Below are 23,485 nucleotides of genomic sequence, written 5' to 3'. Positions count from 1 at the left end.
TTCGCAACACCGGGGACAGGTAGAACCTCAGCACGTAGTGACACTTGGTGTTTGCGTACTGAGGGTCTACGCACCGCTTGATGCAGCCACACACAAAGGTGGCCATCAGTATGAGGGCGATGTTGGGCACGTTTTTTCCCCCTTTATCTAGAGGCTTGTACATCGCGTCCCTGCGGACACGATCCATTTTCGACCTCCAGATAAAGCGGAAGATGGCTCGAGTGATCGCCATCGCGCAGGAGTCTGGAATGGGCCAGACCTGCGCCACGTACAGCAACAGCGAGAGTGCCTCACACCTGAAGACCAGGTTCTTACCCGCAATGGAGAGGGAGCGTCGCTCCCACATGCCCAGTTTCCTTTTCAACATAGACACTCGCTCCTTCCAGTTTCTAACGCATGCCCTGGTCCCTCCGAACCATATCCCCAGCACCTTCAGGCCGTCAGCCCTGACAGTGAAGGGGACAAAGGATCGGTCAGCCCAGTTCCCAAAGAACATGGCCTCGCTCTTCCCACGATTTACCTTGGCTCCCGAGGCCAGTTCGAACTGGTCGCAGATGTGGATCAGTCTGCGCACCGACAGCGAATCCGAGCAGAAGACGGCGATGTCGTCCATGTACAGGGAGGTTTTAACCTGAGTGCCTCCACTGCCTGGGATCGTCACTCCTCTTATGCCCGGATCCTTCCTGATGGACTCGGCAAAGGGTTCTATGCAACACACGAAAAGAACAGGCGAGAGAGGACAGCCCTGCCTGACTCCAGATTTAATCGGAAAGCTATCTGTTTCCCACCCATTGATTGAGACTGCGCTACTGATGTTAGTGTAGAGCAGTTGGATCCAATTTCGAATTCCCTCCCCAAACCCTCCACCATGTAGGTGTGCGATATTCTGTCAAAGGCCTTCTCCTGATCCAAGCTGATGAGGCAGGTATCCACACCCCTGTCCTGTACATAGGCAATCGTATCCCTGAGCAGCGCGAGGCTGTCAGAGATCTTCCTGCCTGGCACAGTGCAGGTCTGGTCAGGGTGAATCACCAATTCCAGAGCGGATTTGACCCGATTGGCGATGACCTTGGACAGAATCTTATAGTCCACATTCAACAGTGAAATGGGTCGCCAATTTCTAATTTCCTCCCTTTCCCCCTTGTGCTTGTAGATGAGGGTGATGATGCCTTTCCTCATGGATTCTGACATACTACCGGCCAGGAGCATACTCTCGTACACTCCTAGCAGGTCTGGGCCGATCAAGTCCCACAGAGCCGAATACAACTCCGCCGGCAAGCCGTCGCTTCCGGGAGTTTTACTCTTCTCGAAGGACTCAAGGGCCTTAGTCAGTTCATCAGGAGTTAGCGGTTTGTCCAGGCTCTCCCGCGTACTGTCGTCTAAGACCTCCGTGATAGAGGACAGGAAGGACTGGGAGGCCATGCTGTCCGTGGGCTTCACGTCATACAATCCGGCATAAGAGGATTTGCTGATCCTCAAAATGTCGGACCGTGATGACTTTACTGAGCCGTCTTCTTCCTTCAGGCTGCTGATCACAGAGCTCTCTCTGTGTACCTTTTGGAAGAAGAAACGCGAGCACGTCTCATCCTGCTCCACGGAGCGGACTCTGGAACGGAAGATGATCTTGGAGGCCTCCGAGGCAAAGTGCGAGGCTTGCTGGCTCTTCACCTCTTGGAGCTCCTCCTTGACATCGACCCCCATCGACTGCAGCCGGAGCAGATTCTGCATGTTTTTCTGGAGTCGGGACATTTCCCTCTGTTCCTTTCTAGCTTTCTGGGTGCCTTTGAGGATGAAAAACCTCTTGATGTTTCCCTTGATCGCTTCCCACCAGTGTGTCAGGGACTCAAAGAGGGGTTTCACGGTTCTCCAACCTTTGTAATCCCTCTTGAGCTCCTCAATGTTCTCTGGGGTCAGCAGTTGCACATTTAGCTTCCATGCCCCCCTGCCCACCCTCAGGTCCTCCTCCAAGTGGCAGTCCGCCAGTAGGAGGCAGTGGTCAGAGAAGAACACCGGCTTGACATCGGTGGATCTGACTGTGAATGCACGGGACACAAACAGGAAGTCTATCCTGGAACAGATGGACCCGTCTGGCCGCGACCAGGTGTATCTACGCTGCACTCCATCTGCAGGGTTGCTGAAGACGTCGTGCAGCTTGGCATCCTTAACTGTTTCCATCAGGGATCTGGACGTAGCGTCCAATCTGCTGTCGGCCCTGCTGGATCGTCCAGCCGCATCGATGATGCAGTTGAAGTCACCGGCCAGAATGACCGGCCTGGAGGTCGCCAGCAGTAGTGGGAGCTGCTGAAAAACCTCCAGCCGCTCAGCCCCTTGTGCCGGGCCATACACGTTAATTAACCGGAGTGGAGCGTTCTTGTACATTACGTCTGCTACGAGGAGTCGCCCGCCCACCACCTCCTTAACCTCGGAGACGGTGAAGTTGCCTCCCCGCAGCAGAATACCCAGGCCGGAGGAACGAGAGTCATTTCCGCCCGACCAGATCGATGGCCCATGGGACCACCATCGTGACCATTGCCTGTAGGAGCTGAGGTGCGGTATCGCACACTCCTGCAGAAACAACAGGTCAGCTTTGACCTTGGCTAGGTAGTCCAAGGTCGCAACACATCGCGTAGTAGATTTAATGCTACGCACATTTATGGATACAATCTTTAAACCCATTTTAAAGCATTTATTCTCCTACCAAACCCACTGTCTCTGAGAGTCCCAGACCTTTAGTCTGCTCCTTCATACCCGTAGTGAGCTCAAATTCCTTCACTTTGGATGGGCTGAGGTAGATCTCCTTGGCAGTGTTCTGCTCAGGTGGCATCTGGAGGTTCACGTAGAGAGTGGGTTTTGAGATGACCTTTGCTGGAGAAGCTTCTCCAAAACTCACCCCCTCTGGGGTGTTGCTGTTCCCGGCTTCCTGGAGCTGAGGTGCGATGATTACCTCACTGCTCCCAGATTCCAGGGGCTGTGGTGCACTGGCCTCCTCAGGTTGCAGGCAAAGTTGGGGTGCGCTGGTCTCCTTGTTGTCTCCAATGTTCTGGAGCTCGGGTGTCTCGTCCTCCAACGCCCTGGAGCTTTGCCGCCTCTTCTGTCGGTGCCGCCCTGGCACTTCATCATCCGAAGAGCTGCTGCCCTTGTCATCCATGTCGGATGGGAGACGCCTCTTGCCGCTTTTCTGGGAAATGGCTTTGCTTCTTCTTCGCTCCTTCTTCCTTTTGGTGTTCTTCGCCGTCCGCCACTTCCCCTGCTGCTTTTCCACTGCTGCCTCCTCCTCCATTGATTCGCTATCCTGAGGACTGGGAGGTTCAGGGGGTAGTGCTGTTGATTAGCTCTCTGTTGCCTCAATCTCTTCCTCCACCTTGTCTCTCTCTGTGTCCTCCTTTGTCCCGTTGAGCTCCCTGGGGGCCTTGGTGGTTGGAGTGACACGAAACATTTCTTCTGATCCCCCCTCGTTGGCTTTGGCTGCCTGTGCGTAAGTACGGCAGCGTTTGGGGCAGGTCCTGTAGAGGTGACCTGCCTCGCCACACAGGTTGCAGCACTTGGCCTGTTTGCAGTCTTTTGTCTGGTGCCCTTCCTGTTTGCAGATCTTGCAGAGGGAGGCGCTGCAGTTGGCCGCCACATGACCAGCCTTGCCGCATGAGCGACAATGCTTGGGTTGCCCAGCGTAGACCAGGTAGCCATGGTTTCCCCCGATAGCGAAACTGGAAGGAGGGTGGAAAATGGCTCCCTTACCATCGGTCTTTAGCGTGACCTTAAACAGGCGTTTGCCTGTCCAGATCCCCAACTCGTCTCGAATCTCGGTGCCGCTCCCCACCTTATCGAAGTACCTGGTGAGGAAGGTGACCACGTCGGCGACAGGGACGAAGGGGTTGTACACATGCACCATCACCACACGTTCCCGTTGCAACGGCAGAGAAAAGTGCGGCTCCGCCGTCAGGATCTTCATCTCCGGCAGGTCTCTCTTCTCCTCGAACACCCTCAGGAGCTGGACGCAGTCTGCCACCCGCTTGAACGTCACGTCGAAAAAACCACCTTTGGGGAAGTCCTGCAGGGATACGATCTCCGGAGCTTCGAAGCCGCACGCCTTCAACAGGATCCTCCTGGCGAAGAAGACCCGATCCATAGGTGATCCTCCTTCGCTGTCGTTCACCGTGACTCGGACGGTGATAGGTAACCCATGGTATGGATTTCGATTGGTTATAGCCTTTCCATCCCGACCTTGCCTTGGCAGGATCATGGTGTCGCCCCTGCAACACTTGATCTTAGCCAAAAGGCCGAGAAGCGAGACATTTCCAAAAGTGGACATATGAAATACACTCCTTATTTTCATTTGATTCTAATGAACAAGATAATTCACAGCTACTCCATGTTACAATGGTCATCCTTGCTTTACACTTGACCATTGTGTGATTATACCAGCCAGTTTATTTTGAGGAGATCAACATGCCTCTGCTGCTGCCTCTTTATTGCAATTGAAAACCTAACACAAATTTAAATGCTTCTTTTTTAAATCAATGACTGGCTCATTAGGCAAATTGGTTTTGTTTTTGTTGTACCTGTATTATACTTTAGGATGAGGTTGGGCATGCCCATTTTCAAAATGGTTCTGAGCATAGAAAACAGCAAGAATATCTTGAGTGCATCACAGCTAATGATGTAACCTAGTCCAGTCCAGAATGTTCCTTTATGTAATAAATAGCTGGTGTGGAACCCAAACTGCAATGACGAGGAGGGATTTCTATCCCAAACAGAGCTGCATTTCCCATTGTAAAGTGTTGAAAATTCTGAGCTTCCTCGGTGAGGAATATATGTAGGACTGATTTTTTAATGAAATTATCTTAATATTTTTGAGATGCGGCTGTGGGGAGAAAATGAGGCTCAATTGAGATGGCCCCACTGTTGATCAAATCCACTAACATTCACTCGCTGTGCTCGTTCACAAAGAATTGTCAGAATATTGCAGGCTTTCCAGTACAAGGGGACAGGTCCCCGAGATTCACTGCCTTCAAAAAAAGGAGTGGGGGAGAAAAAAATGCACCACATCCTCTGAAGGATTAATATTTTCTTTGATACTTTTTCACAAAAATGTTGTTACTTTGGTATCTTAAGTGTCAAACCTAAATTTCAGGGCAGAATTATTCAATGTCAAAATCTTGAAATAACTCTCCTTTGAATTTCAGCAATACAACTAAAGATAAAAATAGCAACATACTGGAAGAAAGAGGCGTTGAGCAGCGCACGGTTTAAATAATTTTTTCCATTCCTGGGGTTTCCCTGTTGAAAAGGTGATTGGGTAGATGTTATAGGCAACATGCGACTTGAATGAAAATGGCCAAGCTTTAATCTGTTAAAATCAAAAACAAGGAATTACAATAGAATACGCAAGATTTCATTTTCTCAAAGACAGGTTAGCAGATTTAAATAAATGCAGGTGAATTTTGGAAAACTGTGAAGTTTGGCAGATAGCCACAACATTTGCAGAACAATGGTGCAGCCACAGTCTTTCTGCAATCCACAAATATCGACTGATTGATTCTGCAATGTACTACTGCAATGCATTGTGCAACCTGTACTTTACTGGAATATTAATGATTAAATCAGTGTAGCAAATTAACAAAATAAGCTTGTTCACAATAACTCAGTCAACAGTAAATTGTGGAATTCCCCTGGTTTATCTGTAAATTAACTGGTGATGTGTACTTTGTAACTTTCACTAACACTACTGTTGTGTAACACATTCAAATGGTTGCTTTTCTCACTCATGCATGAAAGTTGTCAAACTTTGGCATTGGAAACCAGATGTTCAAATAGTTCTCATTTCTGGTTTCTTGGTCAGCTGCAGAAAAAGCAAAGTTTTATCAACTGCAAAGTTCATTATAAATGGGGTTCAAAGACTTTTGCTGCCTGGAGATAATGACAGATTTGTAGCCCCAAGGCCCGCTGGCAGCATCCCTCAGAGATATGCTGAAGAGCTGTAATTCAAGATGATAGACCCAACGTTATCTGGGCTGACGAGGCTGCTGCTGGGGTGCATAAAATGAGCTTAAAGTACAAATAGCCAGTTTACAGAATCTGGATGAAAAAATAGATTATCTCCAGAGATATAACTGTTAGACATGGCACCTTCACCTAGTGGGGCATGAAAGAGTCCCCAAAATCATTTTCATAAAATAAGAAATGACTGAAGTTGTCTGATAATGTACTGGACGACATCTATGTTACATCCTGCACATAATTTGCTATTTATTGCCTGGTAAGTATTGTTGTTGACTCCAGTTGCTAAGTTTCAACTGTTCTGCTTATATAAGAAAAAGGAAGAGCATGATTTTGGATACTCTGCAGTAACCATAGGAAATAAACAACAGGCTCCAAAGGAATTGATTTAAAACCCCAGTGTATATACTTCCCAGTCTTCCATCAAAAATTTGAGATTTTTTCCCTATTTTTATGGGGCTTCCCACATACCTGTTTTTATTTATTGCATCGGTATGTACAGGACAGGAGTCAAATTAATTATTTTTTTAGGGGTTTTTTTTGAGAAAGAAAACTGCCCAGCTTAATTTTGTTAATTTTGATTTTCAGAGGCTCCTTTTTCATTTTCACCAACTCAGTCTCAGTCTTTCAAAGCAGTTAACATGAGAAGTTCAGGGTGCCATTCTTCTTTAGTTCCTTGGTATTTTCTCTCAAATTTAGATTCTAAATAAAATTCTACAATTCCTAATTTGCAGCTGAACATATCCTCGGACTCCTTCCCCCTATCACCCTTGCCCCACCTCAGAAATTCACCAACTTTGTGCCTTCCAACATTTGGATTTCCCCTTTTAGGATTTCTTGCACTTGTAGTTTTTTTTCCCCCAATAAGAGTTGAGAAAACCACACAGTAAATCACAAGCCCGTGGAACTTCTTGTATTCACAATGTCATGCTCAGAAGACATGAAGAAAATATACCTATCTCTATATCATCCTGGCTACTTTATAAAATTATTCGTTTTTCTTAAAGTGGACAAAGGTTTTACACCGACTGAAGCCTGACTAGCTACGGCTCACACAAAAGGAATTTCTAGCTTTCAGAAAACAGCAAGGATCTCGTTATCCCTAAAGAGGCACTAATGCCCCCTGTGACTGCAGAAATCAAATTCCAAGGAAATGCACAAAGACTCTTTACATTACTAAGGCAGAGCTCTGGCCAATGGAGACAATAAATCTGTGAGGACAAAGGGGCCCTGGAACGGCCGAAACCTATGACTAGATGCAACATCTCAAGAATCCAGACCAGGAATATCAATCCTTTGTCCAAACCAAAGAGAAGAAGAGGGAGTTAAGTCACATGACCTCCACCCCCACCACCCCCCCCCCCCCCCCAAGATGCTAGAACCTGTAAAATTGCCTTGTGGAGCTGAATCCAGGCAGTCTGCCATCTTCCATCATCAGAGCAGCAACGGAACCAGAGATCTAGCCAGGTTTAAATTGCCTAGCCCTCATCTACACTGTTTTCTACTGGAACGCCTGAACTTCTGTACCACTGCCTACTGCAAAACCGATTCCTCTCTATGTGCTTCTCCCATCATGGAAGTCAGCGCTACTGGAAAATGGGATCACACACATCAGTTTCAGCTGGCTAAGTTCTCTGAAGGAATATACCATTGGACTTTTGATTCTGGGCTCTAGACTCACGTGAAACAATAATTCTTGTTTTCCCTTTGGTCTTTGCCCTATACCTCTTTCTTTCGATTATCCCTCTTTGATTGTGTGAATGTACTGGGGTTATATAGCGACAGCTCCTCCCCACATTTTGAGTGTGTGTAAAATAAACTAACCCTCTGATTTTACCCGATCTCAAGTTTACTGTGGAGTTATTATTAGAGGATTGGATCACTCCAAAAACTGAAGGGTTGGTGAAATAAGCCACCACTTATAAAGGGGGAAATCAAAAATCAAGAAAACCTTTCCGATTACGGATGGGTCGCAAGAGGAAAAATCAGGGCTGTTTTAAATTAAAGCCCCTCCTGTCCATAACAACATCATAGACTTATAAACAGAACGATTCTTGAGTTGTCAGATTTATATTTCCTGTACCCACTTATTTTTTTTAAAAACTGTTTGCCAGCTTTTGCTAGTTTTCAAGCTTGGTTTTCCTAACAGATCGAGATTGTTTGTTGCTTATATTGCTTTCCAGTATCACTCTTTGGTCTCTGGTTCCCTCTGTCCTCTTTCCCTTTTCTTTCTTAAGCCTTTTTTCTCCTCATCAGAAGACAGTAAATCACTTCTCTAGCTCTCCGTGTATAACCTTGGATTCCAATGTGGCCTGAGTGAAACTCTACTGAATGTGTTATCCAGTTCTTTGCTTCTTCTCCTCAGCCTCCAGGTCCTGGGGGATGTTGATGGGATAAAGCGATTGACGCAGTCTCCTGCATAGGGACAGCAGGACTGGCCAGGATGACTGCTCCTCAACCTCCAACCACAGGTACATTCCCTCCTGCCCTTGCTTTTTCTCCTGTCATAAATTCTGTCACTGGAGGTGCAACAAGAACAGGAGCAAGGGAATTTGTCATTGGAAGAGCTGGAGCTGCGAGCATGGGAGTGACAGAATCTATGATTGGAGGAGCAGCACCTCACAGATTCTGTGACTCCCACATTCGTTGTTCCTTGAATTAAATTACATGGGGCCGACCTTTCTTTCAATATTTTGATTTTTCGCTATTTGTGAGTTTGCCTGACACCCTGGTGTATTTTGAACTCTGGTATAGAATATATGGTACAGAAACAGGCCATTTGGCCCAACCAGTCAATGCTGGCATTTATGCCCCACTCAAGCCTCCTCTGATCTAAATTTAGCATCATAACCCTCTATTCCCTTCTCCTTTAAATGCTTGACCAGCTTCCCCTTAAATGCATCTATACTATTCGTTTCACCCACTCCCTGTGGTAGTGAGTTCCACATTCTTACCACATTTGGGTGAAGAAGTTTCTTTTGAATTCCCCAATGGATTTCTTGATGAGTATCTTATATTAACAGCTTTCAGTTGTGCTCTTCCCCACAAGTAGAAAAAATCTCTCTGTAGTTGTCTATTTCATCTTATGCACCACTATATAATTGCCAACTTCTTTCATTTACTCAAAAGTAGCACAAGCTCCAACCTCAGCAAAGCATCCTTAGCTCCTGCAAATTGTGATATTACTCTTTTCCTCATATCAACCGAGCATATCATATCTACCAACCGAGCCTCTCTGAATAAGATCAAAAATGGAGTGCAAACTGCTTTGTATTATGGCCAGCCTGTGCTGGAGGCCAACTCCACGAGAAATAGAATTAAGACTCTTGCAAACCAATTTCACTTACATCCTTTAGAGGAAGCAGCGAGGGGAGACCATCATCCCATCAGACCACAACAAAAACAGAATTACATGGAAAAACTCAGCAGGTCTGGCAGCATCGGCGGAGAAGAAAAGAGTTGACGTTTCAAGTCCTCATGACCCTTCAACAGAACTGAGTAATATTAGGAGAGGGGTGAAATACAAGCTGGTTTAAGGTGGGGGGGTGGGGGGGGAGACGTCGGGGGGGGGGGGGGGGGGGCGTTGTAGGGACAAGCAAACGGTGATAGGAGCAGATAATCAAAAGATGTCACAGACGAAGGAACAAAGAGGTGTTGAAGGTGGTGATATTATCTAAACGAATGTGCTAATTAAGAATGGATGGCAGGATACTCAAGGTACAGCTCTAGTGGGGGTGGGGTGGAAAGACTAACAGGGCATTAAAGGTATAGATTTAAAAGTAATGGAAATAGGTGGGATAAGAAAAATCTATATAAATTATTGGAAAAAAACAAAAGGGAGGGGGAAGAAACGGAAAGGGGGTGGGGATGGAGGAGTGAGTTCAAGATCTAAAGTTGTTGAATTCAATATTCAGTCCGGAAGGCTGTAAAGTGCCTAGTCGGAAGATGAGGTGCTGTTCCTCCAGTTTGCGTTGAGCTTCACTGGAACAATGCAGCAAGCCAAGGACAGACATGTGGGCAAGAGAGCAGGATGGAGTGTTAAAATGGCAAACGACAGGGAGGTTTGGGTCTTTCTTGCGGACAGACCGAAGGTGTTCTGCAAAGTGGTCGCCCAGTTTATGTTTGGTCTCTCCAATGTAGAGGAGACCGCATTGGGAGCAACGAATGCAGTAGACTAAGTTAGGGGAAATGCAACTGAAATGCTGCTTCACTTGAAAGGAGTGTTTGGGCCCTTGGACGGTGAGGAGAGAGGAAGTGAAGGGGCAGGTGTTGCATCTTTTGCGTGGGCATGGGGAGGTGCCATAGGTGGGGGTTGAGGAGTAGGGGGTGATGGAGGAGTGGACCAGGGTGTCCCGGAGGGAACGATCCCTACGGAATGCCGCCAGGGAGTGTGAAGGGAAGATATGTTTGGTGGTGGCATCATGCTGGAGTTGGCGGAAATGGCGGAGGATGATCCTTTGAATGCGGAGGCTGGTGGGGTGATAAGGTGAGGACAAGGCGGACCCTATCATGTTTCTGGGAGGGAGGAGAAGGCGTGAGGGCGGATGCGCGGGAGATGGGCCGGACAAGGTTGAGGGCCCTGTCAACGACCGTGGGTGGAAAACCTCGGTTAAGGAAGAAGGAGGACATGTCAGAGGAACTGTTTTTGAAGGTAGCATCATCAGAACAGATGCGACGGAGGCGAAGGAACTGAGAGAATGGGATGGAGTCCTTACAGGAAGCGGGGTGTGAGGAGCTGTAGTCGAGGTAGTTATGGGAGTCGGTAGGTTTGTAATGGATATTGGTGGACAGTCTATCACCAGAAATTGAGACAGAGAGGTCAAGGAAGGGAAGGGAAGTGTCAGAGATGGACCATGTGAAAATGATGGAGGGGTAGAGATTGGAAGCAAAATTAATAAATTTTTCCAGGTCCCGACGAGAGCATGAAGCAGCACCGAAGTAATCATCGATGTACTGGAGAAAGAGTTGTGGGAGGGGGCCGGAGTAGGACTGGAACAAGGAATGTTCCACATACCCCATAAAGAGACAGGCATAGCTGGGGCCCATGCGGGTATCCATAGCCACACCTTTTATTTGGAGGAAGTGAGAGGAGTTAAAGGAGAAATTGTTCAGTGTGAGAACAAGTTCAGCCAGGCGAAGGAGAGTAGTGGTGGATGGGGATTGTTCGGGCCTCTGTTCAAGGAAGAAGCTAAGGGCCCTCAGATCATCCTGGTGGAGGATGGAGGTGTAGAGGGATTGGACGTCCATTGTGAAGAGGAAGCGGTTGGGGCCAGGGAACTGGAAATTGTTGATGTGACGTAAGGTGTCAGAGGAATCACGGGTGTAGGTGGGAAGGGACTGGATAAGAGGAGAGAGAAGGGAGTCAAGATAATGAGAAATGAGTTCCGTGGGGCAGGAACAGGCTGACACGATCGGTCTGCCGGGACAGTTCTGTTTGTGGATTTTGGGTAGAAGGTAGAAGCGGGCCGTCCGAGGTTGGGCGACTATCAGGTTGGAAGCTGTGGGAGGAAGATCTCCAGAGGAGATGAGGTCAGTGACAGTCCTGGAAACATTGGCTTGATGTTCAGTGGTGGGGTCATGGTCCAGGGAGAGGTAGGAGGAAGTGTCTGCGAGTTGACACTCAGCCTCCGCGAGTTAGAGGTCAGTGCGCCAGACAACAACAGCACCACCATTGTCAGCTGGTTTGATGACAATGTTGGGGTTGGACCTGAGAGAACGGAGTGCAGTAAGTTCAGAGAAAGACAGATTAGAATGGGTGAGAGGAGCAGAGAAATTGAGACGGCTAATGTCACGCCGACAGTTCTCAATGAAAAGATCAAGAGAAGGTAAGAATCCAGAGGGAGGGGTCCAGGTGGAGGGAGAATATTGGAGGTGGGTAAAAGGATCCGTTGAATGGGGAGAGGACTCCTGCCCAAAGAAGTGAGCACGGAGACGAAGACGGCGGAAGAAGAGTTCAGCATCATGCCGAGCCCGAAATTCATTGAGATGAGGGCGTAAGGGTATGAAACTAAGTCCTTTGCTGAGCACTGAACGTTCAGCGTCAGAGAGGGTAAGGTCAGGGGGTATAGTGAATACATGGCCGGGGCTGGGATTGGAAGATGGGGTGGGGACGGAGGGACAGGCAGGGGTAGAGGGTCCTAGATGGGTGTTGGTGTTGATGAGTTGTTGGAACTTGCGTTCCTTAGCACTTGAGAGAAAGAGAAAAAGTTTCTTGTTGAGGCGTTGGATGAGATGAAGAATAAAATGAAACTGGGGGCATGCGCAGCTTTGAAAAAGGGTGCGGCGGTGTTGCTGGAGGGAGAGGTTGAGTGTGTTCATATGGCGGCGCATGGCACTGAGTGTGGATCTCAGAATACGATGGGAACAGCAGTCCGAGAAACGTTTTATGTCCCGGAGTTACCTGTAATCCTGGGTGGGTTCGAAACAAGAGGGATGGAATTTCAGTTGAAATCCACGTGGGGCAAGTCGGAGACGGAGACAGTCACTGAGAAAGGAAATATGGCTGTGAAAGCGGGTTTTAGTAAACACCTTGTCAAACACCAGGAGAGAAATGGAAAGCAATGAAGGTGAACAAGGCAGAAGAGAGACACAGAAATCCTGTCGGAGAGCAGAGCAGTACTTCTTCAAGGTAGGCATTTCTTGAAGAGGAGTGGCAGTCAATTAAACACAGAGATAAAAACAAAAAACTGCGGATGCTGGAAATCCAAAACAAAAACAGAATTACCTGGAAAAACTCAGCAGGTCTGGCAGCATCGGCGGAGAAGAAAAGAGTTGACGTTTCGAGTCCTCATGACTAGTCCACAACAAAGTTGAATCCATACTCCAGCCAGTTCTCATCCTTTTTCAAATATTAAATATTTTCTAAAAGTCATCAACATTCTGAACATGTTGTGGCACTTAAATTTATTTCTCTATAATACTGAATTAGAACACAATTCGCTGCATCTTTAACACAAATCAGTCTTGACTTAATAATTCTAAGCACTGCAAACATATTAATAATATTTGAATTTTTGACAAATTATTGCTTTCAACTTGTAAAACAGCTCATATTAAGCATTCATAGTAACACCTATTTATTGGCTAAACGTTCCTCGTACTGGGCAACATTAATCCTGGAAGTGTATACAACGTAATTTGTACTCAGTGGTATTTAATAGTTTAACAGCATAAATAAACTGTATTAAGTCAATAAATAGCAGAGATGGATCTACAGTGATTAAGATCACAATCCTTTCACATGTAAGCCTTATACTAAAACCTATTCTAGAATAACAATGTAATTTTACTCTCCCTGGCAACAGTCTGAGGCTGAACCAGTCTGTTCCTAATCTTGGTATCATATTTGACCCCAAGATGAGCTTCTCACATCATATCAATACCATCTTTAAGACCACCTATTTCCACCACCGTGACACCACTGACTCTACCCTTGCCTCAGCTCATCTATTGCTGAAACTCTCATCCATGCCTTTATTACCTCGAGACTAGGCTATTCCAATGCGCTCCTGGTTGGCCTCCTGCATTCTACGCTTCATAAAATTGAGGTCATCCAAAACTTTGCTGCCCATGTCTTAACTTGCATCAAGTCCTGTTCTTCCATCACCCCTCTGCTTGCTGGCCGACACTGGCTCCCAGTTAAGCAATGCCACAAATTTAAAATTTTCATCCTAGTTTTCAAGTGCTTCCTTGGCCTCACTCCTCTTTATTTCTGTTAGCTCCTGCAGCTGCAGAACCCTCCAAGATAGCTGTACTTCAGGCCTCTTGAGCATCCTCAATTTTAATAGGACCACCTTTGATGGCTGCACCATCAGCTGCTAAGGCCCTGAGCTCCAGAACTCGCTCCCTAAATCTCTCCACTTCAATCCCGAATATCTCTTTATGTGGTTCAGTGTCAAATTTTGTTTTACAATGATCCTGTGAAGTGTGTTATGATGTTGCATCATGTTAAAAGCGCAATAGAAATACAAGTTTTTTTGTTGTTATTAAGGTGACTATTATGTGAATGAAACCCAGTTCCATGGAGATCCAAGTACTATACAAAGCTGGCTAACTTTTAACAATGGAACAGCATGATTCTGGAAGAATCCAGAAGTGGATTGTGAGAATTTGTGGGAAGTGCAAATATTTACAAGCAAACTCACGTTGTTGGGCTCAGTATAGACTTTGTGCAACTTGAAGTTTTCTATATTTAACGAACAACTATAGTTGAACATTCTGGCTTGGTAATTAGTCCTTTACAGTTAATTACACATTACAATGGGCCAGAATTTACCTAAAAAATAATAAGATTGACAACCCTCACCATCATTTATGTACATATGAGACAGCAACTTCATACAAGCACAGATGCATAGTTACTTGCACAAATACAGAAATCATTGATTCACGCAGAAGGCCGTGGGTTCAAGTCTCACTCCAGAAACCCGAGCAGTAAATCTAGGCTGACACTCCCGTACTGAGGGAGCAGTGCACCTTCACAGGTGCCAGCTATGGGGTTAAACCGAGGCCCCGTTTGTCCTCTCAGGTGGGCACAAAATTCCATGGCACTTTCTGAAAGAAACACGGGATTTGTTTTCCCCCCCTCATGTCCTGGGCAATATTTCCTCAACCAGCAGCATTAAAACAGACTATCTGGTCATATCACATTGCTGTTTGTGGGAGCTTGCTGTGTGCAAATTGCTGCCACATTACAATAGTAACTACAATTCAAAAGTAATGCCATTGCTGTAAAGCACTTTGGGGTGTTCTGAGGAAGTGAAAAGTGCTATGTACAGACCAGGGATCAAATGGAATTTTCCTGTTGTGTATGGCAAACAGCTCAGTGCAGATACTGATTTTAAGCATAGAGAGGATTTTATTGACCACCTGTAGTTCCTTGTTTAAGCAATAATTGAATAAATCTACGTTCATTCAAGCTGGTCGACTTCCGTCTGCTGAAGAATATGAAACTGCATCGTACAAACATCAATTAGTTACCAGGGTGACTGATCCGCCACCTTTTTAAAATATCAAGAACACTGGGTTTTATTTCAGAAATATATTCTACTGTGCAATTAACTACTGCACCAACAGCAACCAAGCCAAAACATTGAACTGTACTTCTAAGCAAGGACAAACTGAAGTTGTGTGGGATGCACGAATATATCAAAGTAATTAGATTATCAAAAGAACCAGAGTGAAATTCAGAGACACAGCACAAACTTAGAGTCAGAAAGTAGAAGTCAGAACGTGGGAGGAGGCAAAGGAACCCGATAAAAGTCAGCTGCACAAACAATGACAACATACTTTTCTGAGATTATTATTTGCATATAAAAACAACACTTTCTAAAAGCTCCCACCTCTTTTTGTTTGAGACACTTACACTGCTTTCAAATTGTGGCTGGAGAATATCTTCAGCAAAAATGTGGAATTTTATCTTATTTAAGCTAAAGAGAATAACTGATTTTAACATGGTCATTGTCTCTTCAAGCCGGTCCCCACAGGCCACCACTGCTAAGTGCATCCATTCTTCTCCACGCCATGTATGGAGGCGAAACAGTGGCTCATTAAGAATTCTAAAGGAAAACAAAATATTGATCAATTAAAATCTACCATTACAGCTTTCACAATGTACACTGCCAGTTCAGCCTTCTCATTTCTTTCCCTAGCTCTCTCACCAACACATGTGACAGATGGTTGATATCATGTTCAATCTACCCTCTGATCTCTCAGAATGAGCATAAGGAAGGACACAGAGCCCCAAACTACATCAAGGTTTTATGCTTCTGTCAGTATTAGAAATTGTCAAATATTTTTTGACATCTGAACTACACTGTTGCATTGAAAGATGAAGGATAGTTTACAAAACTATCCAGTTGTAGTTTTTATCTGAATATAAATTGTCTGCTGCAAACATCATTAGTTCATAGAATCATAGAATGAGACAGCAGAGAACGAGACAATTTGCTGCATTATTCCCACGCCACCTCTTTGAAAGAGCTCTCCTGTTAGTCACATTTACCTGTTCTTTCCCTGTGGCCTGGCAAATTTTTCCACTTTAAATATTCATCCAACTCTTTTTTGAAAGCGATGCTGATGGAGGGGTCTGGAACATTGACTGTAAGGTGTGATTTGGAGACTATGCTGCTGCTTGACCAGTCTATGAAATATCTCTCCCAATTTTGGTACAAGTTCCCAGAAGTTAGTGAGGAGGACTTTGCAGGATGTGCCTTTGTCGTTTCTGTCGTTGCCTAGGTTGATTCTGGGTCCTCCCTCAGGTTTTATTCTTTCTCAACTTTTCTTTAGCAATTTGGTACAACTGAGTGACTTGCTAGGTCATTTCACAGGGCAATTAAAGAGTCAATCACATTGCTGTGGGTGTGGGGTCACACATAGGCCAGACCGGGTAAGGAGGGGAGATTTCCTTTTGTAAAAGATAGCAGTGAACAAGATGGGCTTTTACGACAATCCATAGTTTTATGGTCACCATTACTGAAATGAGTTTTTTATTCCAGCCTTATTAGTTAATTGATTTAAAATTCCACCAACTGGCATAGTAGTATTTGAACTCATGTCTCTGAAGCACTAGTCCTAGCCTATGGATTAGTAGTCCAGTAACAATACCACTATGCCACTATGTGAGCAAATACACACGCCTACAGGACTTGAGTTAGGAAAAAAGCTGCTATGAGCGGATGTGAACCTGCCCTTACCCACAAATGAGAAGGTAGAACAGGAAATTTCCTAAATGGTGAAAAGCTAGAAACAGTAGAGGTTCAAAGAGACTTTGGGGTCCAGGTACATAGATCATTAAAATTTAAATGACAGGCCCATAAATATAATCAAAAAGGTGAATAAAATGCTGGCCTTTATATCTAATGGATTAGAATACAAGGGGGTAGAAGTCATGCTTCATCTATACAAAGCCCTGATTAGGCCACACCTGGAGTACTGTGAGCAACTCTCAGCACAACACTTTAGGAAGGATAAATCCATCTTGGAGAGAGTACAACATAGATTTACTAGAGTGATACCTGAACTCCAGGGTTAAGCTATGGGAGAGATTTAACAAATTAGGTTTATCGTCCCTGGAAATTAGAAGGTTAAGGGGTGATTTGATCAAAGTATTCAAGATATGAAAGGCAACAGATAGATAGTAAATTGGGAGAAACCATTTTCATTTGTTGGGGAGTCTAGGATTAGGAGGCATAGTCTAAAATTTAGAGCAAGATTTTTCAGCAGTGAAATTAAGAAATACTTCTTCATGCAAAGGGTGTTGGCAGTTTGGAACCCTCTTCTGAAAATGACAATTGATGCTCGATCAAGTGTTCATTAAAAAATGGAGATCAATAGATTTTTGTTAGTCAAAGGTATTAAGCGATATGAGGAAAAGGTGGGTAATATAGAGTTGGGTCATTATCAGCCATGATCTCATAACAGAATAGGCTCGAGCAGTTAATTGGCCTGTCCTGTTCGTATTCACTCTCTCATGTGACCAATTCAAGCCTCAGTCAGCAATTATCCTTACAAACTTTGCAAAAGCTGATAAAATCCCATGTAGTAGCTTTTCCAAATAGTGTAATGGAGGCAAAGAAATTCTGGGATCATTCAGGAGGCGGTGAGAGGGAAACAAGAGACTCATATGGAAGGGCAGGTCAAATGACTTCTTTTATCTGTAACTCCTAATTCTTAACCCAGCCAAAGCACAAGGATAGGCTGAAAAATAATGAAATTGGTGAGTGAGAATGTACATAAGTACAGTACTTGAGTTAAAGAAAAGCGACCGTGAGTGGGTGTGAACTCGAACCTATCCATAGATAAGAGAAAATAAGTTATGAGAACAATGGCAATGTTTTCTCACACTTGCCATCTATACACTTCCCTGAATATCATGAAGTGACTGTCAGGGTCAGGAGGCAAGCGATATGGGATTGAAAAGTAAGTTTGCTGTCCATTTTTTTGAATAAATGTATCCAGAATAGTTTGATCATTTCTGTTAATTTCAGTCATTACCAACAAACATGGAACCCACAGCTACAAGCCATTATATAGTGCAGCGGCTTTATCTAAAAAACGTAAAACCTTCATCACAGTTTTCCATTCTTCACTGAATTCAGAATTATAAATCCTGAGGTAAAAGTAAACCAGATCCACAGTAAATGGCAACTTTTTAAACAGTTATTGAGTTATTAGAAGCTTCAGAGATGTTTAGGTTCAGAGTAAAATCATGGGGAAAGGCATGGTAATGATTAATAGCTCATTTAAGATATCCAAGAGGAGGTCTTGTTGGGCAGTGGCTAGTGTCCCCGTCTCTGTGCCAGAAGCTCTAGGTTCAAGCCCTACTCCAGGGCTTAATGGCCACGTACAGAAGGTGTGTTCATAATGTGACCAAAACAGGTTGATTATCAATCTGTAAATCCTTCCAATTCACCTATGGCAGGTAGTAAAAACAGGACAGCTTCCTGATCGGCCATGCTTGATGTGGGATGGTACCCCTCAAGCTACAGCCACTGGTGACCTGTACCAGGAAAAAACACTAACTATGGAAACAGGCCTAAGAATGTGGTTTGTCTGACTCATGTGTCTCTCAGCATAAGAAGTGTCTAAGATTCCCAAGCAGTGACAACTGGCTACTGGCATAGCAAAAAGCCAGAAAGATAAATTAGATGTCAGGAAATATTACTTTTTCTAGAGAGTCATTGCTTTCTAGAGCAAATGTGTAGGTAAGGAATATCAATGACAATCCTTTAAAGAAGAGCCTGCAAGTTTGTGAGAAATAAAGATAAGTTGGCGGTTAGATATGATTATGAGGTGTTAAAGACCATCAGAATTTCCTAGAATTTTGCTTGACTGCCCTCAAGAATTCAGGGAGAAATTTCCAAGAATTTTTACAAAACTGGTCACAGGCTTTTTATGGAATTTACAAGATTTCACCAATATCTGACAGTGGTGGGCTTGATCCGCTAGTTGGTCTTTTGTTACAAATATTATATTTATAAGTTTTGCTATGTTTTGGAACTGTATCTTTAATTTGGGATAAAAATGAAGGATGTCATGTGACCTGTTCTGAAGTTTGCCGAACAACAGGCCAAGGTAATATAGTTGTTAAAGATTAAAGGGAGGCTTGGGTTGTTTTGCTGGAAAGAAGATGTAAGGTGTTCACACATGTAAACAATGGCAGCAACATCTATGTTTACAGTGGTTAGACCGCTAGTCTCCAAAGTCCCAGGAAGATGTTGAGAATGTTGGGTTGTAAACAGTTATGCTTCAAACCGTCCATTTACTTCCAAGATAAAAAAAATTGGGGTCTCAAGGACAGCTAATCAGCATTTCTACCTGGATACAAGGCCTACGTAATTCATGTTCCAATGGATATGGGCTTTGAGAGAGAAAGGGTTTCTAAGATATCCCTGAAGCTCACAGACACAGGCAGTCTGCCAGGATCCAGGAGACAGGGAACAGCTAGAGGCTGTAAGTCTCTATGGTTCACCATATAGGAATGCGGGTGGGAGCTTGTGATTGTAATGAAAAGACCGAAACCATGAAGATTTGAAATGAGGCTGGGAGATTTGCTTAGCTTGCACTAGAGGGAGAATTGCCAGGAAAAACCCTCAATGTGAAACAGTTCTGGAGTTACAAGGCTGAGAAAGGGAAAGAACAGAAGTAAACCCTCGGCCCTGAAGGAGCACTTTGGACTGAGTCCGGGAAAATTGAATGACTGCTTAAAGGACACTGTAAAGTAGACCTGTGAAGTGGGTTTTTTGTGTCAAAAGTGGTATCAAAGAATCAGAACTTTTAGAGTGCAGAAGGAAGCCATTTGGCCCATCAAGTCTGCACTGGCTCTCTGAAAGAGCATTCTACTTAGTCCCGCTTCCCTGCCTTATCCCTTGCACATTCTCTCTTTTCAGATAGCAATCCTATTCCCTTTTGAATACCTCGATTGAACCCACAGGATCTTTACAATGCAGAAGGAGGCCATTCGAAGTAAAAGGGGAAAGTTCTGTCCTGTAAATGTAACTTGCCTATAAAAAGTGTTTAGTCAAAAGTGTTTTTAGTCTGTTTGCTACAGCAAAGTCTTAAAATGTGAAACTTTGTGTCATCCTTTCAGCTATTCACCGGAAGCTTGAATTTCTTTTTTTTTAAAGGCCATCGGTCTCTATGGAGATCATAACACCTTTCTCATTCTTTTCATTATGCAGTAGAAATAGGAGTGAATTAATTCAAACAAAATTTGATTATTTATTTGATGAAATTTAAAGAATTCATATTTTTAATTAATTCGGATTTTGTTGTTTGCAACAGAAAAAAAGAGGATAGCACGACAGACATCCCAGGGAAACCAGTATTACCGAATTTCACCAGCCCCATGGCAGCGGGAACGGAGTAGAGGTTGACTGGTAAAATTATTTGCACCCAGGAATGGCCAGGCTGGACTGGGTCCTTGACGTTATCTTCCTGCTGACCAATTTTATGAAATGCGGATGGCGGGATGGATTTTTGTAAGAGACATCGGCAGCGGGGAGGTAATGAAGATCACTAAACAGTCAATTGTCAGGTATTTTCCTACCTTTGTCCGATTTTACCAATGGCGCATGGGATGCATGGGAGGCTTAGAGTCACGCCTACTTAAGAAGGCAAAATTTGAGAGGTAGCTGAATTCTGGAGGAAATGGGCAACCATACTGAGAAGCAGTCTTCAGGCTGTTGAAGAAATGGCATTATGAAGTTTGGGCTGAAGTGCTGCTAATGAATGGGTGTTTCCCAGCTCCACAGCTGCAGCTGGAGACAGGACAAACTTCTTGAGAGGCTCATCATAGTGGAGGATTTTTTTGGTTCTGGGGAGGCCAGTGAAGAGGAGAGTGACGTAGAGGTGGGGATGCAGTCACATGGAGCACCTGTGCAGCAGCCAGAGGAGTTCCAGTAAGATGAGGAAGCCATTGGACATTGACAAGGAGGGGGAAGCATCATTGTCACAGAAGGCACTAACCAGCTTAGAGAGTGTGCCATTAGAGGCTCAGCTTTAATGGAGGTGTCTGAATACCGAGGTCTGTGAAGATTGTGTCTCTCCAGACAAGTGTGTGGAGCAGGAGTTGATGCCATTGGAACATGGAACAATGCCTGTAGCCTTAAAAGGTGTCATTGATACTCAACTTTTTCGCCTGCGGTTCATTCCAGGAATCATATGGAAATCTGTGGTAGCCCTCAGTCAGTGGCCTATTGCTGCAAAAAGGAGGTTGTGGATGCCATGTTATGTATGGCTGGACAATACATCAAGTTTATAACCGATCAGAACAGTTAGGTCGACAGGACAGTTGGCTTCAAGGCCATGTCTGTAGCTCCCCAAGCACAGGGGGGTCATTGACTATATCCATGTGGCCATCAAGGTTTCCACAAAGAAGCCAGGTGCCTTTTGCGAACAGAGAGGGCTCCACTCCTTGAGTGTTCAAGTTGTTTGTGACCACCGTACACCATTACTGTAGACATGTGAGAGGTTTCCAGAAATGTGTTTCAGATCACTCGAGTCCTACATCCTTAGACAGTCCCAACTGCCTCGGCTCTTCAGGCCACTCAAACTCCTTCATGACTGGATGCTGGGGATAAGGGATATCAGCTGAAGACATGGCTTCTAACCGCTGTACACAGGCTGAGGGCATATACAAGCAGTGCCACATGAATCAAGGGTCACTATTGAGCAGGCCATTGACCTACTGAAGATGAGGCACTCAATAGAATAGGAGGAGCCCTGCAATACATATCCTCAAGAGTATCCCATATTATTGTTTACTGCTGTGTATTGCACAACCTGGTGCTCCAGAGGGTAGTAGAGCAGGAGCCAGAGGAAGGCAACAAGCAAGTGGCATCCTCAGAAGAGGAGGATGATTATGAGATGGCTCAAAGAATGCCAACCAATGAAGATGGCACCACAGGGCCCAGCTCACCAGTCAATGACATGTGTGGCCAGGAGACCCGCGATTCTCTGAACAGCAGACACAAGGGGCTACTGAACCAATTTCTGTTCCACAGGCAGCCTTGCTGACCTTTCATCAGAGACCCTTTGCTTTCTGCACTCATTAGGTCACCTGTCAACACAGGCAGTCATGAGGCGCTCACTTTTACAAACCATGTATGCATTTAATTCCACATCTGGCCACCTTCAACTGCTGCAGAAAAAAAATACATAAGTTGTTAAACATTAAATGTCAAGACCTTTAACTCAGCAAAACATTAAATGGTTTCTGCATTGAACAAACAATTATCACCCAGTGAAACCTCAAGTGCTATTCGATGCATTTAAGGGCCTGCTTACTTCACTTCTATAAAGTGCTGTCCCTGCGTCCGGAATTGATGTGAAGACAGCCTGCTGCTTTTCTTACTTTGGTGCATCAGCTGGCCTTGGCTTGCACCCTTTGAATGTCTGAGCACTACTGGACCCAGAACATTTGAGGTCACCTGCATCTGTGTAGGGGCCACCTCAATTATCAGACCGGTATGCAATGTTGGTGTCATTGACAAAGGACCAAGGATCTGCCTCCAGTGATCAAAACGCCTAGAAAGGAGCCCTCACAGCCTTCAGCCTGCCTTCCTCTGCCCTTTCCGGCCCCACATGCACTCCTAAAGTGGGCTTGAGTGGTTCAACTCCTGGCAATGGAGAGATGCATTGCTGGCTCATCTTGCCCACCCATCATTCCGACACCTCGTGGATGAGGCAATGCTATGGAGGTCTGTGCACACCCCCTGAATCCACTTGCTGCTAAGCTCAATGTGTCTCTTTATGATGGTCACCATCCTCTCAATGGAGGACACCATGCGTTCACATGCTAGAGGTATGGCACCATTCACATCATACGTGGACTCTTTCATTGTTCACACATGGGACTGCACTACCTCTGAAAACTTAAACAGATGTTCACACATTTGACGCTGCTGCTGAAGCATCTATAGCTTTGCTGGTGATACCCAAGACTCATCATCTGTCTGAAGCTGAGCATCACTGGGCCTCTCCACAGGGAGTGATTGTCTCTGCATTGCTCACCAGATTTTGTCACCCGACCTACACATTCAACAAAGCTCACTGCTGTGATTGTATCTGCGCTGGAATGAAGTGACAGTGTGTTCAGTTGGAGTTGCATCCTCTGAGATTTCCAGTGTTACAGGAGGCCTGGTCTCCTCCTCACCTGCTGCTGTACTTGCTGGACAGAGATGTTTCATGTGAAACAGCTGCTTCTTCAACCAACCCCTGGTGCATCTCCTGGATCAGGAGTTTCAGTGGCGTTAAAGGCCCACAGAGGTGCCACAGGCTATGCATGGTCTGGGGAATATTGGATGCAACCATTGCTTTAATCACTCTTCATTACTTCCAAGCCTGCCTCATCCTCAGCGACTGGCTGCCCTGGCATGGAGCATGGTCTTCTCCTCCATCGGTGTCACCACGTTGATGGCAAGCTGACGCAGCCATTCAGCCATCTCGATGCAGCATTCATCAATCACTGACCATGGGATTTGGATGC

At 45.1% G+C, this 23,485-nt stretch overlaps 1 protein-coding gene across 2 annotated transcripts in view; it reads right to left on the bottom strand.

The window, feature by feature from the left end:
* The window catches only part of gxylt2 (glucoside xylosyltransferase 2), a 50,994-nt gene that overhangs the window by 21,656 nt on the left and 5,853 nt on the right, over positions 1-23,485 (bottom strand). For both annotated transcript variants that reach the window (XM_078543725.1, XM_078543726.1), the window contains 2 exons: positions 15,362-15,554; positions 5,216-5,347 (listed from right to left, as the gene is read on the bottom strand). In XM_078543725.1, coding sequence (XP_078399851.1) covers positions 5,216-5,347; positions 15,362-15,554 — 325 coding nt within the window. The remainder of the gene's footprint in view (positions 1-5,215; positions 5,348-15,361; positions 15,555-23,485) is intronic.

This window comes from Cetorhinus maximus, chromosome 6, assembly GCF_964194155.1.
Source record: "Cetorhinus maximus chromosome 6, sCetMax3.hap1.1, whole genome shotgun sequence".
NCBI classification, from domain to species: domain Eukaryota; kingdom Metazoa; phylum Chordata; class Chondrichthyes; order Lamniformes; family Cetorhinidae; genus Cetorhinus; species Cetorhinus maximus.
This window is presented reverse-complemented; position numbering and strand designations above follow the sequence as displayed.